Here is a 17,985-nt window from a genome sequence, read left to right as displayed (position 1 = left end):
GAGGGCCTTAATCTTCAAGGACAAGAACTTCTGATTAGGGGTCTCCCAATTTGCACACGGAGCCTCTCCATTTATGCGTTTCCCGGGAGGTGGGTATCACGCTTGCCTAGCTCAAGGACCTCTGTGCAATGGACAACATGTTGCAGGTGTTTGACTGATTGCTTAAATTCTTATGGTACCCTAAACAATTTTTTTTTCTTCACCCATTTTCCAACATACTTACCTCTCATCTTTTTATTTATGGTGTCTTCATCTGAAACCCAAACAAGTCCCAGAACCTCTTCTACCACCTGTCCCTGACCGAACTGGCCACCTGCAGCTCCAGGAAGAGGATATTTGATTGCAGGGGTGTTCCTGGTCATTGCACAGCCTGTTTCTACTTCCTTATGCTGTTACAACTCTATGCAGAGGATCACGGGGCATCATCCACCACCAGGTACCCTCAGATAGCTTCAGAAAACACTGGGTACTGTTGCAGATGCTGTGCTCTGTAACTCCTCTTAAGCTTCTGGTTTATGTTTTCATCTTACCCTCTCCCGCCACTTTCCTCATTCCTCACCATAAGCATTTGATTTCTCTCTGATTTCTCTTCCTCTAGCCTACTCCTCTGTCCTTCTCAGGGAGAGCTCAAGATTAACAGGGCAAACGTCATACTTCTAATTAATACTCTTCCAGACTTCAAACACTTTCGGGTCAGGGATTTCCTGACTGGATGTGGTTTCTGTGGTTTAGTCACCCTCTGTAGATTTCTTTCCCATGAAGCTGTCCATTCTCCCCTTGAGCCCATATAAAGTCGTTAAAAATTTGCATCACATTCACTACCTTCCCTTCCTTGGGTACCACAGTGGTGGTAAGCATGGGTTACACACTGCTCGGAGCAGTTCAGCTATTTTATTCTTGAGTTCCTTTAAGTCTCTTGGATAAATGCCATTGCTCCCAGCAAGTTGGTACTGTTTGCTTTCTCAGTGTGTTGAACAGCCTTTTCCACATCTGCTTCAATTTCAAACGTGTTCATTGGTGAACCCCACCCTGCTGAAGAATGGTTTCTGCCACAATGACCTTGTCACTCAACACTTAACACAGATGCAGAGATTTCTGCAACGGCCTTATCTCCCTATGCACTTCTCTCATAGCCTGATAACCAAATTGTCCTTCAGAACAGCTGTCAGGTTCCTGATATGTTTCAAGAAATATCTAATATTAGTTTTGAATCCTTTTGCTAGTTGTTCCTTGAAGCTTTGTTTGACCTGACTTACGGTCTTTCTACATGCAACGAGACGAGGTTTACATCCTTCTGTACTTCTCCCACCGTAGACAACTTCAGGTTTTTTTGATAGATTCTTTTTGTGACTTCCCTTACCTCACTGAACAATGGTTTCTGTACTCCAAATAAAAGGTGTTCATCCCATTTTTCATGAGCATGCTCAGTTAGTAAGGATGGCAAAGGGTGACAGAAAGTGAATTCAGATGATTAAGATGAAAATATAAAATGGGTGGCACTTTTGGACAGGCAGAAGAAATCAGTTGTGGTAGGTATTGGTATAGACCATCAGTACTGGGCAACGGGTCAAAACAACAAAGGCTGCCAAAGCAGAATGAGAGGAAGAGAAGTGGCTGGAAAACAACAAGAGGTAAAGGGCAGGGTGTTAGCAGCAGTGAAGACATCAGATGGGAAAACAGGATTATGACCCAGAGCGTTGGGATGTTATACTGAGAGGAGGAGTGAGAAGTGAGAGGGAACAGTGGCATTGCCTCAACAGGTATGGTTGAGGTAGTGATGTAGTGTTACGAGAGGTGGCAGAAGGGATGACAGTGAAGAGTAGTGACAGGGGACTGTATGGTACAGTAACAGTGATATAGTGGGTCAAAGCAATGACTGCCAGTGAAGCAGGGCAGCGCTGGACAGTGCTGATGGACAGCCAAGGAGAAGTCCAGATACCTTGGGCCAACGATGACAAGGTGCAGCAAAGGAAGGGAAAATGACTGCAAAGGCAAGAAAGGCAGTATGTCATCGTTTTCAGAGTTTGTGGACTAAGTTCAGACTCCAGTGCTGCTAACTGTCTGGCATGAGTCATCCTCTGGGAGATAAGTAACTCGCCAGCATGTACTTCAGTGTCACTAGGCAATGCAGACCTTCCCACCACAACCAGGCACGGTTTGTGGGGAAGTAGGCCACAATTTTATTCTCTTTCTGAGTCCATTCACTGATGGTTTTTCCATTCATCTCCTTCTCCTTCCCCTGTTTTCAACAGTATTTTTTACCATTTTCTTTTCCTCTTTTCCAAATGCTTCTAAAGTCATGGGTATGCTTAGTATTGATTCCTTTATGAATTGCTGTTTTTCTCTTCTCTTATACTTTTGTATATACCCAAATGATAGTCACACACCTGCCCTCCCATAAAATACCATCAACGTCTTATTAAGTCCTTAGCATGAAAGATCAATTGCCTCAGCTGATAAATATGCACAGCCTCATACCAGGAGGTACGCTGCAAATACTTTGAGATCCTTTACTGGCAGGGGATTTGGAAGGCAAAATGCCCTCGACTGTTTAGTGGAACATTTTTCAAGCCACAGGGGAAGATTCTTTCTCTCAAAAAACCCCAGCAAAATCTACCACCACCCCAACCCTGTGTGAAGAAAATCCCTTCCTGACCCCAAAATTTGCCCAAGAATATAAACTTCTTGATATGTGAGATGTATCTGAAACAGTTTCAGTCTCGATATAGAGTTAAATGAAGAGGTGACAGAATGGGACAGTGACTATAATGAAGAAATCTCACTCTTCTCAGTATCTCTAAAGTGGTCAAATGGCCTGAGTAAGATTCATATTTTGTAGGCCAACATCTTCTGCTTAAAAGAAATGATGAAAAGCAGAAAAAAAAAAAAATATCAAGCTACATCTTGAAAAACAATTAAGTTCTTTGCCTCATGAACCATTCCAGAGCTTCACGTCACTGCCAGCCTTCTGAGATCTTCTGAGAATTCATAGTGCCTGGGAAGGCACAAGCAATGGAACGAACTGAATGCATCTGAACACTTAAAAAGGAGATGGAAAAGCGGGGTGATGCCTTCTGCTCCACCTTTTGAGAAGGGTGTGGTGGGAAGTGTTCCCTCAAGCCATTTGGCTATGACATCTGGCTTTACCCATAAAAGAAATGGGATTTATGGATTAACTTCTCTTCTTAAGGGCTTAATTCTGTGTGGATTCTCTTTGTGAGGGCGTAACTTCTAGTTTATATTCTAGAGGAGAGGATCACCATCACCAGAGCAGAGCCAAGAAGCAGAAGCAACATGAAACCACTGAGGTGGGAGTGACTGAGGGGGGCACCTGGAGAATTACGTGGGGCAGTGTCAAAACTGGAGGTAAACATCAGCTAGGTTGTCCTAATGTCAGCTCTAGCAAAGCTCCAGGTGTGCAGCAGTGAGCATCTACGTCTCTCAAGCAAATGCCTGCTGTGCTGTGACGGGTGCTGCGTTGGGCTCAGCGGGTGAGCAGGCCTAACCCTGTGATCTCTGTTGGCCGGTGGAGCAGCAGGTGTTGGAAGAAAAACTGGTCTGAGTTAGTTGCATCTGCCTTGAATTTCCAGGAACACGCAGGAGAGATCACAAAAGGGGTGGGGACACAGGCCTGGGAAGTCAGGTGGTTGTGATAGTAGTTATATTGTTAGGGGTGGAATGAGGAAATTAAAGATTTCAGCTGGGGAGAACAGAGAGGAAGAAAATCAAAGAGGCTCCATCTTAATCTCCCCAATCAAAAGCAGCCAGAGGACTCACTGGTTTTGACATCCAGTCCCATAGCTTTGCTCTCTGCCGTTTCAGCTTGGACTGCACACCAAGCTTCCAGACAGGCATTAGTCTTAGCTTAGCTACACCAGTGGACAGGATTTTTCATCTGGCCAGTTCCACAGTTGATCCTATTGCAATAGGACTGGATTGAGGAAATGGCCTCAAGTTGCACCAGGGAAGGTTTAGATTGGATATTAGGAAAAATTTCTTCACCAAAACGGTTGCCAAGCATTGGAACAGGCTGGCCAGGGAAGTGGTTGAGTCACCATCCCTAGAGGTATTTACAGGATGTGTAGGTGTGGCACTTAGGGACATGGTTTAGTGGTGGACTTGGCAGTGCTAGGTTAATGATTGGACTCGATGATCTTAAAGGTCTTTTCCAACCTAAATGATTCTGTGATCTAAGGAGCTGTCAATGTGGTTGAGTGATCCTACATGGGACGCTGAGTTTAGGGAATATGTAGCAGAGGTATAGGTTGAAGGCCCAGTTTCAGTGCCTGGTGATTTTCTCATGAAGGACAGGTAGCAGCAAAGGTGGCAACTCACTGAGACACAAAATGGTATGGCTAACGTACCATAGGGTCTGGGTCACTGGGCTGCTTCAGCACTCAGACTGCTTCAGCATTTGCAGGAAGCGATATCCCTCATCCCACAAGACAGACAACAGATGGGAGTCAGCTACATTTTTCAGGAGCTAATTCATATTTTCTAGATGAGGCAGAGCATGAGTACCCACTAGCCAGGCTCTCCTCCAGGCTTCGTACTGCATTGCAGCACACAAACAGCAATGAAAGAGGATCCATCGGGGTCTTCTGGGGTCCACACGTTAACTTCATTCTCTTAGGAAGAAAGACTGGGTTCCCTCCACACAGTTTCCAGCAGGATTTGCTCAGTCCTACAACACTGTTTTCATGAGCTCTACCCTGTAGTCTCCCACCTCTCATTCTGTAAGACAGGGATAACACACGCTGCTTCAGTCTTCCCGCAGGGCTCCCTTTTGCATCACCAGAACTGCTCTCTGCAGCCACTCTGTTCCCGCAAGGTAAAAATGGAGAAAAACACTGAAAAGCAGCCTCCTCAGAACACAAAGGAGTGGGAGTGTGTGACATGCTCTTGCTGTTGTAGTATCGCTGGTTATTTGGGACAGACAACACTGCTGCATGGCAAGTTACATCAGCAGAAAGGGAGAAGGCATTCAACAGCCCATTAGATGGGTTTGCAAATCCCTGATGGCTCTTAAATAGTGATCCTTTAGAGATCACCACCTCTGCTTCAAGCGAGTCCATGAGTCCTGGGTAAATAACTCCCAGCTGAAGAGCAACAGCAGTACAAAGTGTAGCCTCACCTCTACCCATCTTTATCAGCTGCTAGGCTAGTGCTTCTTTGTCCAAACACTTCAGTTAAACTTATAGCACCATCTGTTTTGTTATTCCTTGACTGTTTGGGTTCCTAGTTTTAATGCAAAAAAAAAAAAAAAAAAAAAAAAAAAAAAAATCAGCTGTAGCTAATTCAGAAATAATCACTAGCTTCTACCTTGCAGCAGAAGGAAAACACAATTGCATGTATGGATATACAAAAGAACTAAACTGAGCGAAGGTCTTCCAAGCAATTCAAAAACGTGCATAATTTGTTACACTTGGAATCCAGACCAGACAGGGAGAGACTTTCTTTTTTCCCACCACAGTAGCAGTGTGTTGTAAAAAGTTTGTTCTATTTTAAAATGTTGTGTGAACCACAGATCATTATCACATTCCTACCTGGGCAGATGACAGACATAGCTGGTAAGGAAACATTTCAAATTTGATGCCATAAAAAAAGATTCATGTTTACTCAAAGGCTGCTCAGTAGCAATAAAAAGCAATCATGCATTCAGCTTGTGAAGATATAAACATACAGAAGCACTGCCCCGAACAACAGGACGCTTCCCATTTCAAAAGAGAAGGGCCTAGTGACAGGCATCTGAAGGAAAAGGATCTTTTTAGTATAAAGCTCCCTGGATTTAACATGTTGTTAGAGGTGAAGTAAATACTGTGAATCAAAACTTGCAAAAATGTTTTGTAGTGTCTGATGGAAGATCTTTCATCCTAACGCAAGACTCGGGATTTCAGAAGAACGTTTATCCCATAATTGCTGAGCCTGAATGGGGGTGGGGGAAATAACCATCAGTGTTAAAACCAGTTCAATCAGGTGTGACTCACCTTGATAGGTCAATACATCAAATAGATATCCAGATAATTTTGGATGGGCAAACTGCTCAGAAGACTCCTGTGGTGAGGGAAGTTCAAGACAGGAGGGTATCTAATCACCTAGATTATCAACAGGAGTGGCTTTTGCAAACTACACTAACCATTCCATGTCACTATCTTCTGTTACACTGAAGTGTGCCTGAGGAAAATGGTACCATTTATGGCTGACGGTCTTGGTCAGAAGGTGGTCGCTCATTGGGAAAAAAATAGAACAAAAGCCGGGAAGATGTAAGTAATCAAAAAACCCTGAAGAGTTAGCAAATTCTGATGTTCCGCAAATGGAGACTGACAACTGAGAAGACAACTGGACATTTACTGTTTGCATGGTTCCTAAAGTATTTGGGGAATCAAGTGGTAATTGTGGTTGTAGAAATGTTAAAAATAAATTTTTGGTTCTTTTGTGACTTGGCAATCAATCTGCAGCACATCTGTGTGACCAGGGGAACGTAAGGACTTTTACAAAGCCATGGCCAAAGTGTAATATTCACATGACTGAAGGGACTGGAAGTCACCTCAGGGCTGATATGTGCTCTGAGGTGTGCCACAATGGCAGGTAACAGCAGTCTGAGCAGCCTACCAGCAGGAGAATGAGGGAAAGGGGAATTGCTTAGATCATGTCTGACATGGCAGCTGGAAACAGCACGAGAGCCAGCACGTGGTTTTTCAGTTCTTCGGGGAAAAAAATACAACATATGGAAAAAGTCTTCCAAAAAGTAAAAGGAATATGTACCTAGGTGTGCATATATATATGATGTACATCACTGATACACATTTAAGTATAAAACATGCAATACATGCACCCACACTCTAATTATCTGCTATTCTTGTCCGAACTAACAAAGGTAAAATGTTGACCCAAACTTTGGAAATTGTCAGCCGTGAGAAAATGCTGAGAAACTTGCTTTAGACTGTCATTCGGATACAGCAAATCAGTCCAGATGTTTGAGGTTTTAGTAATGCCTCAAGTCAAAAGAAATCAAAAAACATAAATTACCTTTGTCTCATACCCAGCAAAAAGGACTGTGTTTCTGAACTCATTTGCAAAGATCAGTTGAAGACAGTTTAAAATGTTTTTACCTATTGTGGAAATCAGAGAAGTCCGAACTATCAGTGCTACCAAATTTGGCTGCAGTTGCTTTGTGGGTGCTGTTAAGTTAAATGAATATAAACCGGGCGTTTTCACGGGCAAAATAATTTTTGTCATTCCAGTAACACAGAGGCACAAATCCAGGGAGAGTCTGTTAGGATGGTCAGTTAATGTAAGTGAGTAATTTCAGGGTAATGTAAGTCAAACAAGTTATAAACGTGCTCTCTGTGAAGTGACCTGTAGCTATATAGGTTACACTGGTAACTGTAAGTGCTGATGCTGTATAATTGTTAGCACCTCTGTGTATGTTCGCAGAGTTTAAGCCATAGGCTACAAGGCTGGTTCAAAAGTTAGATGTGCATCTTCAGGGATTCTCCAGGTCAACCTGAGTGCATAAAACACACCAACAGCACAAGTAAAAAGAGCTCACATCCCTCTGCTAAATGGCATCTCCTCCGGCACTGCCCCAGGTAGGGTATGGAGCTGCACGGCCTGTCAGTCCGACCCAGAAGGGCATTTCTAACGCTTCGGGGAAGCTGCTCTGTAACAGGCATTTGATACACTATTAGTTCCTTCCCCCATCCCTCCCACTTCTTGCAATTCATCTTCGATGAAAGTTCAAAATAGATTACTTGAGATATAATTAAGTTTAGAACTGCAGAAGAAATCATGCTTTTGCTCTGCATTGCTTTTTGTCACGGGACAGAGCTAGAGGAAAGCTCCAAGTTGTGGCTGTAGGTTTGTAACAAGCAGCTGTCATGAGATGGTTCCTGACATGCTGCCACTTAACTGCCAGCCTCAAAAGGGTACTGTTTGCCATTTTCAAGCATGGTATTTTGCAATATGAAGAGGTAAAAGTGGCTGTGTATTTTGAGTCATTAAACAAACCACTGCTAACTCTAAAGATCAAAATTCTGTGACAGATGACTCTGAACAAGGACTGATCTGAAGGGGGTACTCATAAAGAATGAAGTGAAAACCTCAGAGCTGGTTTGAGAGAAAATAATTTGGAGAAACGACTGGGCAAGAGATTCCACTGTTATAAAGGCAGGGGGGCGTTAGGGACCCCTCCTGGTCGTGTTCGGCTGTGGGTGTTCATTTCCACGGTCTGAGGAAATGCCGCAAGGCTTTGGGTAACGCCGGGCAGCCTTGATTTCCCAGGCACCGATCAGTGGGACGTGTCTCCACTTACGGCGGGGCCACGCCGTCCTGGACACGAAAGCTTTCTTCAGTTAATTAACCAGCAAATGCAATGCTACCTCATGCGTGTCACCGAGCCGCCCCCCGTCTCCTGTGCCCCAGCCCCGTCCCTCTTGCAGATCTCAGCCCAGGCTCTCTCCACCTGCCTCGGCTTTGCCCTTGAAAAGCACAATTTGGCGATTAAAGCCACGTACGAGCCCCCACCGCCGAGGTGCGTGTGCCCCATCCGTGGGTAGGGCAGGGTCCGGGGTTGGGGGGGTGGGAGGGGGGTGGTCCCTGCCGGCGACCCGCTGCCCTTGGGCCAAGCGCTGCCAACTTTCTTTCTGCATCGCCTCTGCTCGCTGGGACGCCGTGTCCCCGCCGGGGGGTAGGTTGGGAGGAGGGACAGGCTGTTCCGCAACCGTACCTGGCCGGGGCAGGGCTCCCCTCAGCCAGGACCGGGGGGGGGGGGGGGGGGGGGGGGGGCGCCCTGCTGCCGCCTTGACCTTCGCCGGCGCTGCCAAAAGTCACCGCCCCGACGCGTCCCGGGTCCCTCGGCCGCCTCTGCCCGGCCGCGGACACTTGAGAGTTGAAAGAGGCTTTTCTTCCCCGGGAGCGGCGCCGGGGGGGAAGGGGCAGGGGCCGGAGGAGGAAGGAGGGGCGGGCGGGGAGAGGCTGGCAGGGCAGGAGCCGGGCGGGGTGCCGGCTCGAACTGGAAAGGAACCGGTCGCAGCCTTAACCGGGGAGACTGCGGGAGAGCCGGCAGCGCTCGGGGAGAGCACAGCGGCCCCGGCCCCGGCTCCGGCCCCGGTCCCGGTCCCGGCCCCGGCCCCGGTCCCGGCCCCGGTATCGGTCCCGGCCCCGGCCCCAGCAGCCGCCCCCCGCCATGGGCACGGCGCCCCCCGTCAGTGCCGCGGCCCCGGCGGGGCGGGCGGGGGGGGAGGCGCAGGTGTGGGAGGGCAGCGGGGGGGACGCGGGGACTGTTCGGGGGGGGGGAGGATCTTCCCCGCTCCCCCTCCCCCCCCTCCGGTCACCAGTGGGTGGGGAAGACTTAGGGTCGGGGGGAGAGTGTGCGTGGGCGCTGGGGAGCTGCAGCCTGGGATGAGGGGGGGGTGGGGGGGTGAAGCGGGGGTGAAAGCACCAAGTTTTTGGGAAGCCAGCGATGCAGAGACAGTTTATGCACCAGGCACAGCTTCCCAGAGCCACAGCCTTGCAGGGCTACCCCCTAATTCTGAGTTTGTGCCGTAGGGTGGGTCTGTGAAGACGGGGAAGATGCCAGAAGGGAAGAAAACGGGGCAGTGTAAGCACGAAGAGGAGCAGCAGCAGAAAGAAGAGGAGCGGGAGGGTCTCATCGAATTCTACGGTTCCTACCAGGAGTTATTCCAGTTCTTCTGCAGCAACACGACCATCCACGGGGCTATCCGCCTGGTGTGCTCCAAAAAGAATAAAATGAAGACAGCCTTCTGGTCCGTCCTCTTCTTTCTCACCTTCGGCTTAATGTACTGGCAGTTTGGGATCCTCTACAGGGAGTACTTCAGCTACCCTGTGAACCTCAACCTCAACCTTAACTCCGACAGGCTGACTTTCCCAGCTGTGACGCTGTGCACCCTCAATCCATACAGGTAAGAAATAGCCTCCCAGAGCTGTCAACTGCCTTGACTTTTGTGGGCGTAGGATAAAAGCATGTGCTCTTGTTCTCCTCAGGGTCCATGACTGTCCCCTCCTGTAGCAGTGCCAGTGGAAAGGGCACTTTTCACATGCCTTTGCTGCTGCAGGGCACTCACAGTAAGGCAGCTCCACTATGTGCTGTAAACTGCCACAGGGCAAAAGCAGATTTGCTTCTCTCCTGTAAGGGTGGTAGCCTCCAGCAAGGGATTGCATTTGCAGCTGGCAGCACGAATGTCCTGAATCACCCCGGCAAGCTTTGCCTCGTGTCTTATTCAGAGCTGTTTATGCGCAGCCAGCCCTAAACCTGCAGGCTTCTCTGTCCCCCCCGTATAGATACAGTGCCATCCGGAAGAAGCTGGACGAACTGGACCAAATCACCCATCAGACGCTGCTAGACCTTTATGACTACAACATGTCTCTGGCACGAAGTGACTGGTCCACAGTGTCCACGCAAAAGCGTAGCTCAAGGAGCCTGCTCCATCATGTTCAGCGCCATCCGCTGCGAAGGCAGAAGCGGGATAACTTAGTCAACTTGCCAGAGAACAGTCCCTCAGTAGACAAGAACGACTGGAAAATTGGCTTTGTTCTGGTGAGATCCCTAGATATCCTGTGTCCTACCCACTCTGGTCTCTGCCTGGTTACTTCTGTCTTATTAGATCCTTGGCCATGCCTTTCCCTGCGTGGAATTCTGATTAATCTGCACTAGCTTTTGCTAATGACACGTGAAGGTAGAGCTGAATCCTTTGCCCAATGCGATTCTGCTCCCTAAATCCTGTCTCTGTCCATGTGGGCCCCAGGAGACTTGTCCACATCAATGCCCATCTTTTCCTAGGTAGTGCAGGGAAACCTCATCCTTCCTGAAGGCTGCATCAGCCTTGCAGTTGCCTTTGGAGAGCCAGTTATTAACATCAACCGCAGTGTTGCCCAATAACAGCAAAGAAGAAAGTGTTGGATGGTTGTGGGCCAAGTGAAATGTGGTCATGGTTGAATTTGCTCCTAGGTAGCAGCTTCTTCGCCCTAGGGTATCTGTTTGCATTTAAAACGGCACTAAAGGACTGAAGTTGATTGCTTGCCAGTTAACTGGAGTTCCCACAGGATCACAAATGTTTTTCTCTGGACACACCCTGAAGGAAGGGCTCCCCACACAAGAATTTGAACTTTCTGGTTTTATACCACATATGTGCAGCAGATTACCCCGCACACCTCGCTGTGACTTGCTGCCTCCTGGGTTTTACTCAGCCTTGCTCATGCACCTGGTGTCTCCCTTCCACTGAGGAGCTGCCCTGGGTTTGCTTTCCACGTCCTACTGATCACCTTTTGGTCAAGCGCAAGAGCCTCGCAGAGCTCTTCTACCACTCCCTTGGGTGCATCTCCTGCCTCCGCTGAGCGAGCACAGCTAATCCACGGGCACAGCCTCGCCTCCTGGACAAGACTTCTCTGACATGGCTGGTTTTCTCCTTTCTCTTCTTAACAGTGCAGCGAAAACAACAAGGACTGTTTCCATCAGGCGTACTCCTCAGGGGTGGATGCCGTGCGGGAATGGTACAGCTTTCACTATATCAACATCCTGGCGCAGATGCCTGACGCGAAAGCCCTGGATGAGTCCGACTTTGAGAATTTCATCTATGCTTGCCGCTTCAACGAAGCAACATGTGACAAGGCGTAAGTGGTGGAAAGATCCCACTGAGTCTTCCTGGAAACATCCCTGGTTTGTGCCTGGGTCCGAGGGGAATCGAGAAACCCATATTAGAAAACCTCTTTCCCAAGTTGGGATCACTCCTTGTTCAGTTCCCATTGTCTCAGATGAAGTTTCCTGAGTCTTTCCCGTGGGTTGTGCTCACCAGGGCCACAGTTTCTGTCACCTGAAACTATGGACCTCAGGGGATGGTTTCACCTTTTCCTGGGTTTTACACAAATGAAATAGTTATACTGGTACAAACCCCGAGGGTGGATACAGATGCACAGTGTAGAAGTCTCTTTATTCTTTCTACTCTATACAGTGGTAAAGTGGTACACATCAACCCACACACAGGAGAAGAGAAAGTTGTAAAGACAGTAAAAAGACAGTAAAAAACTATCCCACTTCTCTCCTGCCATCATTGGTCAAAACCCCCCAAAGATGTAGTGGAATGAAACTCATCAGCAAGGGAGGAAAAGGGGTAGGAAGAGCTAATTGTTTTGTCAATATTAGGAAGGTAATACAGTAGTTGGTAGTACTGCTAAAAGCCATTTGGGCTTTCAAGAGTTAGCAGTATGAAAAACCTGGTGTAAAAACCTGTCCAGCTCCAGGACATTTTTTACAACACATTTTAATTGCTTTTCCCCTTCAGGTGAGTTTACATACAAATACTGGCCATCTGCTATAAGTCTCTCTCTGTGCAGGTGATAAAAACAGAGTCGTTCCTTTCAGAAAGCCCTTCCCCTTGGTCTCACAGCCCTTCTCACCACAAGTGAATGTTTCTGTTCCCCTCTCAGGAATTATACCCACTTCCATCATCCCTTGTATGGGAACTGCTATACCTTTAACGACAACAGCAGCAGCCTGTGGACATCCTCGCTGCCTGGGATCAATAATGGTGGGTGAGAGGCACTCTTTGGTGAGTAAGGAGAACAGCTCAGCTCTCTTTTCCCTAGGAGTTACGGGCACCTTGCTCTGCCTAACGCTGGTGGTGGCAGATCGCAGCCCTGCTCCGTCTCGCTCGAGCTCTGTTTTCACCCGCGGGGAGATGGCTGTCTCACGGGCACAGCTGCCCCTCGCTGCTGCCCCACTGAGCTCTTTCCCATCAGTGCCTGATCCTTATGTTTGTTGCTCTCTCTGGACCTGTGCTGGCCCTTCCTGAAGTCCCCTGTTCAGCTGTAGTGTTGTGCTCCCGAGAGCCTGGTCTTTACCTCCTCCTTCCCCATTTTCCTCTTTCCAGCAACTGACCTGCTTGTGTTCCAAACCCCCTGAAATTTCTCTAGGCCAAATCTTCGTGTTTTTCTTCCATCTGGCTCTGAGTCTCTCCATGAAATCTCTCTCAATTCCCAGTTCTTTTTCTAAGCCACAGTGAAGAAATCCAGTTTTCTCTGGCCTCTCCTGAAGCCTCCGATTTTGTCTCTGGCCTCCTTCCAGCCACCCTCCATTGCTGCCCAGCGTTGGTACAGCCCTTGTTGATGTTTCTCTTCCTTTACCTCTTGCGGGCTCCTAACCATTCTGCTCCCTCTCCCCTCCCACATGATGGCCAGCCATGACCTCCCTTGCTCTCTGATGTTTCCTCAGGTCTCTCTCTGGTGGTACGCACTGAACAGAATGATTTCATCCCTCTGTTGTCCACGGTAACAGGAGCCAGGGTCATGGTCCACGATCAGAATGAGCCAGCCTTCATGGATGATGGGGGTTTCAATGTGCGTCCTGGTATCGAGACCTCCATCAGCATGAGAAAGGTGAGGAAGCAGCAGGGCTAAGAGCTGTGGATGTGAGCTCATGGGGGAGGGTTAGCTTGGTGGATAGATACCGACGGGTTGTCATGGGCCCAGTGTGTGGTTAAGGGAGGGGATTAATCACATGGAGTGAAGGGGGTGGAAGAAGAGCAGCTTACTGGACTAGACGAGAAGCACTTGGCTGCAGTTTTTCAGTGAACAATGAAATGGAGGGAAGCAGGGGGTGCTGGCATCCCAAGGAAAGCATAAAGAGCAGATGCTGATGGACAAGCAGCGTGTGGCATGGAAGCGTAGAAAGAGAACAGCAACGTGCCAGTCGTTTTTTGTAATGACTGTTTGGCATTTTAGGAGATGACTGTGCGTCTTGGGGGCAGTTACAGTGATTGCACAGAGGATGGCAGTGACGTGCCAGTGCAAAATCTGTACTCATCCCGCTACACCGAACAGGTAACTCATTATCATTGGTCCTGTGCTGGCTTGTTTCCCTGCTTTCCTGAAATGCTTCAGATCCCTAACAGCCATGCTTGTCCGTGGCCTCTGTTAATAGTATGATGTGATACAGGCGGCAGTGGGGTTGGTTCCCTTGTTCAGCCTCTTCTACCTCATATGCTTCCCAGGTCTGCATTCGCTCCTGTTTTCAGCTCAACATGGTAGAGCGCTGTGGCTGTGCATATTACTTCTATCCCTTACCTGCTGGGGCAGAGTACTGTGATTACACAAAGCACATAGCCTGGGGTAAGTGGACGGAAGGAATAGTAAAGCTCACGCCCACCTGAACCTGTTTGGTCCACCTCATGTCCCCCCACATCTCCTCATTGTCTTCAGTGAGCTTCCTGGTGTGGAACACCCAAGACTAGAATTGTCTGGGATGGTTAGTCCCTCTGACCTTGTGGAAGGAAACTTTCTCTGGATTCCCCTCGCTGTCACACATCACCTTTTGTGTACAGATACCGTGAGCTTACCTGGATTTACTTTTTCTGCTGCTTAGGCTACTGCTATTACAAACTCCTGGCTGAATTCAAAGCTGATGTTCTGGGCTGTTTCCATAAATGTCGGAAACCTTGCAAGTAAGTTTGGTCAGGCAGACTAGAAACTCTTTATTCCTTGAGGTGTTGGAAAGCATTCACAGATGAAGGGTAAAAGCTTGGGTCAATAGCTGAGCTGCAACTAGAAATCATATTTCTCCCATCAGGGAGCCGAAATGGCATAGGAGCATCAGTGCTGGCTTGGGGGTGAGCTCAGTGGGAGGTGGGCAGAGCTTCAGAATGGGAGGGAGTTTCCAGCTGTGCCTGGGGATTGAGACCTGGTCTTGTGGCTCCTACAGCTTCAACAGCTAACACGGCCTCTTGTCTTCCAGAATGACAGAATACCAGCTGTCAGCTGGGTACTCCCGCTGGCCTTCTGCTGTCTCAGAGGTAAGGAGGGGGTGTCCTGCCTCCCCAACACTGCTCTCACCCAGTTTAGTCCTTTCTCAACTGGTACTAAATCTACAGGGTATGAATGTGATCTTGTAACACAATTCATTGCACTTTCATTTCAGGACTGGGTTTTTTACATGCTTTCACAACAGAACAAATACAATATCACATCCAAGAGGTGAGAGCCCCTAAACAGAGCTTGCATCCAAACCAGCAACTATCCCTGCGGCACGTGTGTGTGTTGGGAGGTCAGAGTTAAGATTAAATCTCTGATGGGAAGAGATTAGGCAGGGGACCCACGGACAAGGACAGTAGATTTGAGTCAGAGTAGAGATAAACTGAGACTTCAACAAGGACTGGGAATCCAAGTGAGGAATCTGAAAAGGGTCAGACGCTAATATGAAAATAGTAAGCCCAGGTGGCTGCTGTGTGTTCCGGAGTGACAGCAGGTGCTCGTGGAAGAGTGGGAAGGAGAGCCATGCAGGAGCTTGTATTTAGCCAATGTAGGACGCCACAAACACTGGGTTTCACAGCGCAGTCTGAGAAGCACACTGCAAGTAGCAAAGACTGTATTTAGTGCAGAATGAAGGAACTGCAGAGATGGGGAAAAGCCTCTGGGTGGTATACGTGGGAGGAGGATGGGGAGCAGAAGGGGACAGAAAAGACAATTACGCTTGAAGAAATGCGGGCATTGCAGATTTGGGGGTGCTGAGCCCCATCTTTCATTTACAGGAATGGAGTTGCCAAAGTGAATATCTTTTTTGAGGAGTGGAACTATAAGACCAACGGGGAATCTCCAGCCTTCACGGTACACACTTTACTGCCATGTCCTCTCTAGCCGCCCGTTCTCCCACACTGTCCCTCTGTATTGGCGAGCGCTTGCTCCAGCAGCATTGCTGGCTATCGAGTCTCTGCTGGGGCAGAGTGGGAGGAACCCCTCAACGCCCCGGGGGGCACTGCTAGTGGGAGCAAGGGCTCAAAAAAAGCCTGTCCTCACTGCCTTTCCTCTGTCTCTTGCAGGTAGTGACTCTGCTCTCCCAACTTGGGAACCAGTGGAGCCTCTGGTTTGGATCTTCTGTCCTGTCTGTGATGGAGCTTGCAGAGCTGATTCTGGATTTCATCGTCATCACCTTTATCTTGGCCTTACGCTGGTTCCGTTCTCGGCAGCAGCTCTCCCCACCGGGACCCCCTCCAAATAGCCATGGTGACACTGCTTTCCAAGGCAACGCACCGGGTCTCAGTGCTCCACACCGCTTCACTGTTGAGGCTGTAGTGACCATGCTGCCATCCTACAACAGCCTGGAACCACGTGGGCCAAGCAGGGATGGTGAGGTGGGACATGAGTGAGGCAGAGGCTTATTCCACAGTTTGGATAGGTGGCAAGTGGAGCAAAGGCTGCACACTTTCTCTGTGGGACCTGCATTTCCTTCTTTCTGGGGTGCTCTACCTGGACCATAGCAGAAGACTGCACTGTGGTTGGCCTGGGTTCGTTGCTTTTACTACTGTAGGTGAATCCTTTGGTCTCATAAAATACTACTGCTCTGGGCATCACCAGGGTGAGAGTTGATCTAGTATGGTGGAGATGTCCACTTGGTTTCCTTACACTCCTTGCATGTGCACACCTACACATGCATGCATGCTTTCTTTTCCCTTCAACAAGGATGCTGCCACAGTTCTGGTCTGGTGTTAATTAAAAAGGTTTGGCAGGCATGACTGGCCTTCTCTGTGGTATGACATGGCACAGTGCTGTGGTTTGAGTTCAGAGGGCAACTGAGCACCATGCAGCCTCTTGCTCACTCCTTTCCCCCCAGCACTGGGAAGGAGAAAATAAGCACAGGCTTGGGATTCAAGATAACAACAGGGAGGGATGACTCAGCTGTGATGGTCACAGGCAAAAGACAGACTCGGCCAATAAAAAAATAATGTAAATTTAATACAGACACTAACAACACCACCACTCGACAGACAGAGTAGGACAGTGAAAAGCATTGCCACATGTTGAGAACACCTTCCCCCCACCCCTCCCTTCTTCCCAAGCTCAGCTCTGCTCCCAGTATCTCTCTCTGCTCCCTGCAGCAGCACAGGGGGCAAGGAATGGGGGGTGCAGTCAGCATTGCTGCTTCTTCCACCTTCATGGGGAGGAGAACTTCTCCCTGCTCCAGTGTGGTCCCCCTCTCACAGGAGACAGTCCTCCACAAACTTTTCTCTGACTTGAGTCCCTCCCACAGGCCGCAGTGTTTCCCTAGCTGCTCTGTCATGGGACACCAACTTTCTCTGATTTGAGTCCCTCCCACAGGATGCAGCCCTTCCTGAGCTGCTCCAGTGTGAGACACCCCCGCATATCACAATCCTCCCAGCACCAAATTACAACAACAGGGACTGCTTCTTCCCACAGGATCCCAGCCTCCTTTGGGCACGATCACCCAAGATGGCATGGGGCCTCCCACAGACTGTATGTCAGCATCTGCTCCCCCAGAGACCTCCGTGGCTGGGGGAAGCCCTGCCATCTCACCACAGGATTCAGGGGGATCTATGCTCTGGCAACCCCACCCCTGCTTTCCTCTTCCGTTCTTCGCCCGACCTTACTGTTCACACAGATGTCTCAATTCCTCCTCACAACTCCAACCCCTCCTCCCAGGTCCCTTCTTAAATACGTTATCACAGAGGCGCAGCTGACTGGCTCGGCCTTGGTGCAGAGACGGGTCTGACTTGGAGCCAGAGGAGCTTTGAGAAGCTTCTCAGAGGGGCCACCGCTGTAGCCCCCCTTCCTTGCTACCAAAAACCCCACCACTCACTCGAACCCAGGACAGACAGGAATGGAATCTCAGCCGGAGTAGAAGTCTCCCACCAGGCTGAGCTTTCTTAAGCTTTCCCCAAGGTTGGAAACTGATTGCCCTTTCCTAGTTCTTAATGTCCAGCTCTGATCCCAAGACCAAGCCACCCACCCTCTCCTCCCCCTGAGGAGAGGCTATTTGTATAGCCTTGAGAGATGACAGCCACTGATATAATCTCAATCTATAATTATGCACAATACTCTGGGGAGGTGGTGGATGCTTGCTCTCATCCTTAGGTCAGGACAAAACACCTCTGGTAGAAGGAGGTCTCCCTTTTTATGCTGCCTATGTGGCTCTGGTAGATCTTAGCTCTATAGCAGCCTCCTTCCTTGGGATATACCACA

General features: G+C 48.9%; 1 protein-coding gene across 5 annotated transcripts; it reads left to right on the top strand.

Annotated features, from left to right (window-relative positions):
• Positions 1-8,989: 8,989 nt before the first annotated feature.
• SCNN1A (sodium channel epithelial 1 subunit alpha) lies at positions 8,990-16,517 on the top strand. 5 transcript variants are annotated; one of them, XM_042789039.1, is made up of 13 exons: positions 8,990-9,135; positions 9,550-9,923; positions 10,303-10,558; positions 11,444-11,631; positions 12,445-12,545; positions 13,229-13,392; positions 13,738-13,836; positions 14,007-14,124; positions 14,378-14,456; positions 14,747-14,804; positions 14,930-14,985; positions 15,540-15,615; positions 15,828-16,517. In XM_042789039.1, exons 2-13 carry the CDS (start codon positions 9,574-9,576, stop codon positions 16,152-16,154), a joined length of 1,872 nt encoding a protein of 623 aa, XP_042644973.1. In that variant the 5' UTR covers positions 8,990-9,135; positions 9,550-9,573; the 3' UTR covers positions 16,155-16,517. The 5 variants fall into 5 exon arrangements, with proteins under 5 accessions (XP_042644973.1, XP_042644970.1, XP_042644972.1 ...); XM_042789036.1 differs by having other exon boundaries at positions 9,020-9,111; XM_042789038.1 differs by lacking the exon at positions 8,990-9,135 and adding an exon at positions 9,152-9,205 and having other exon boundaries at positions 13,292-13,392.
• Positions 16,518-17,985: the final 1,468 nt, after the last annotated feature.

This window comes from Tyto alba, unplaced genomic scaffold (assembly GCF_018691265.1).
Source record: "Tyto alba isolate M040663 unplaced genomic scaffold, T.alba_DEE_v4.0 Super-Scaffold_14, whole genome shotgun sequence".
NCBI lineage: Eukaryota > Metazoa > Chordata > Aves > Strigiformes > Tytonidae > Tyto > Tyto alba.
Note: the sequence above shows the minus strand (reverse complement) of the source record. Positions and strands in the feature narration are given on the sequence as shown.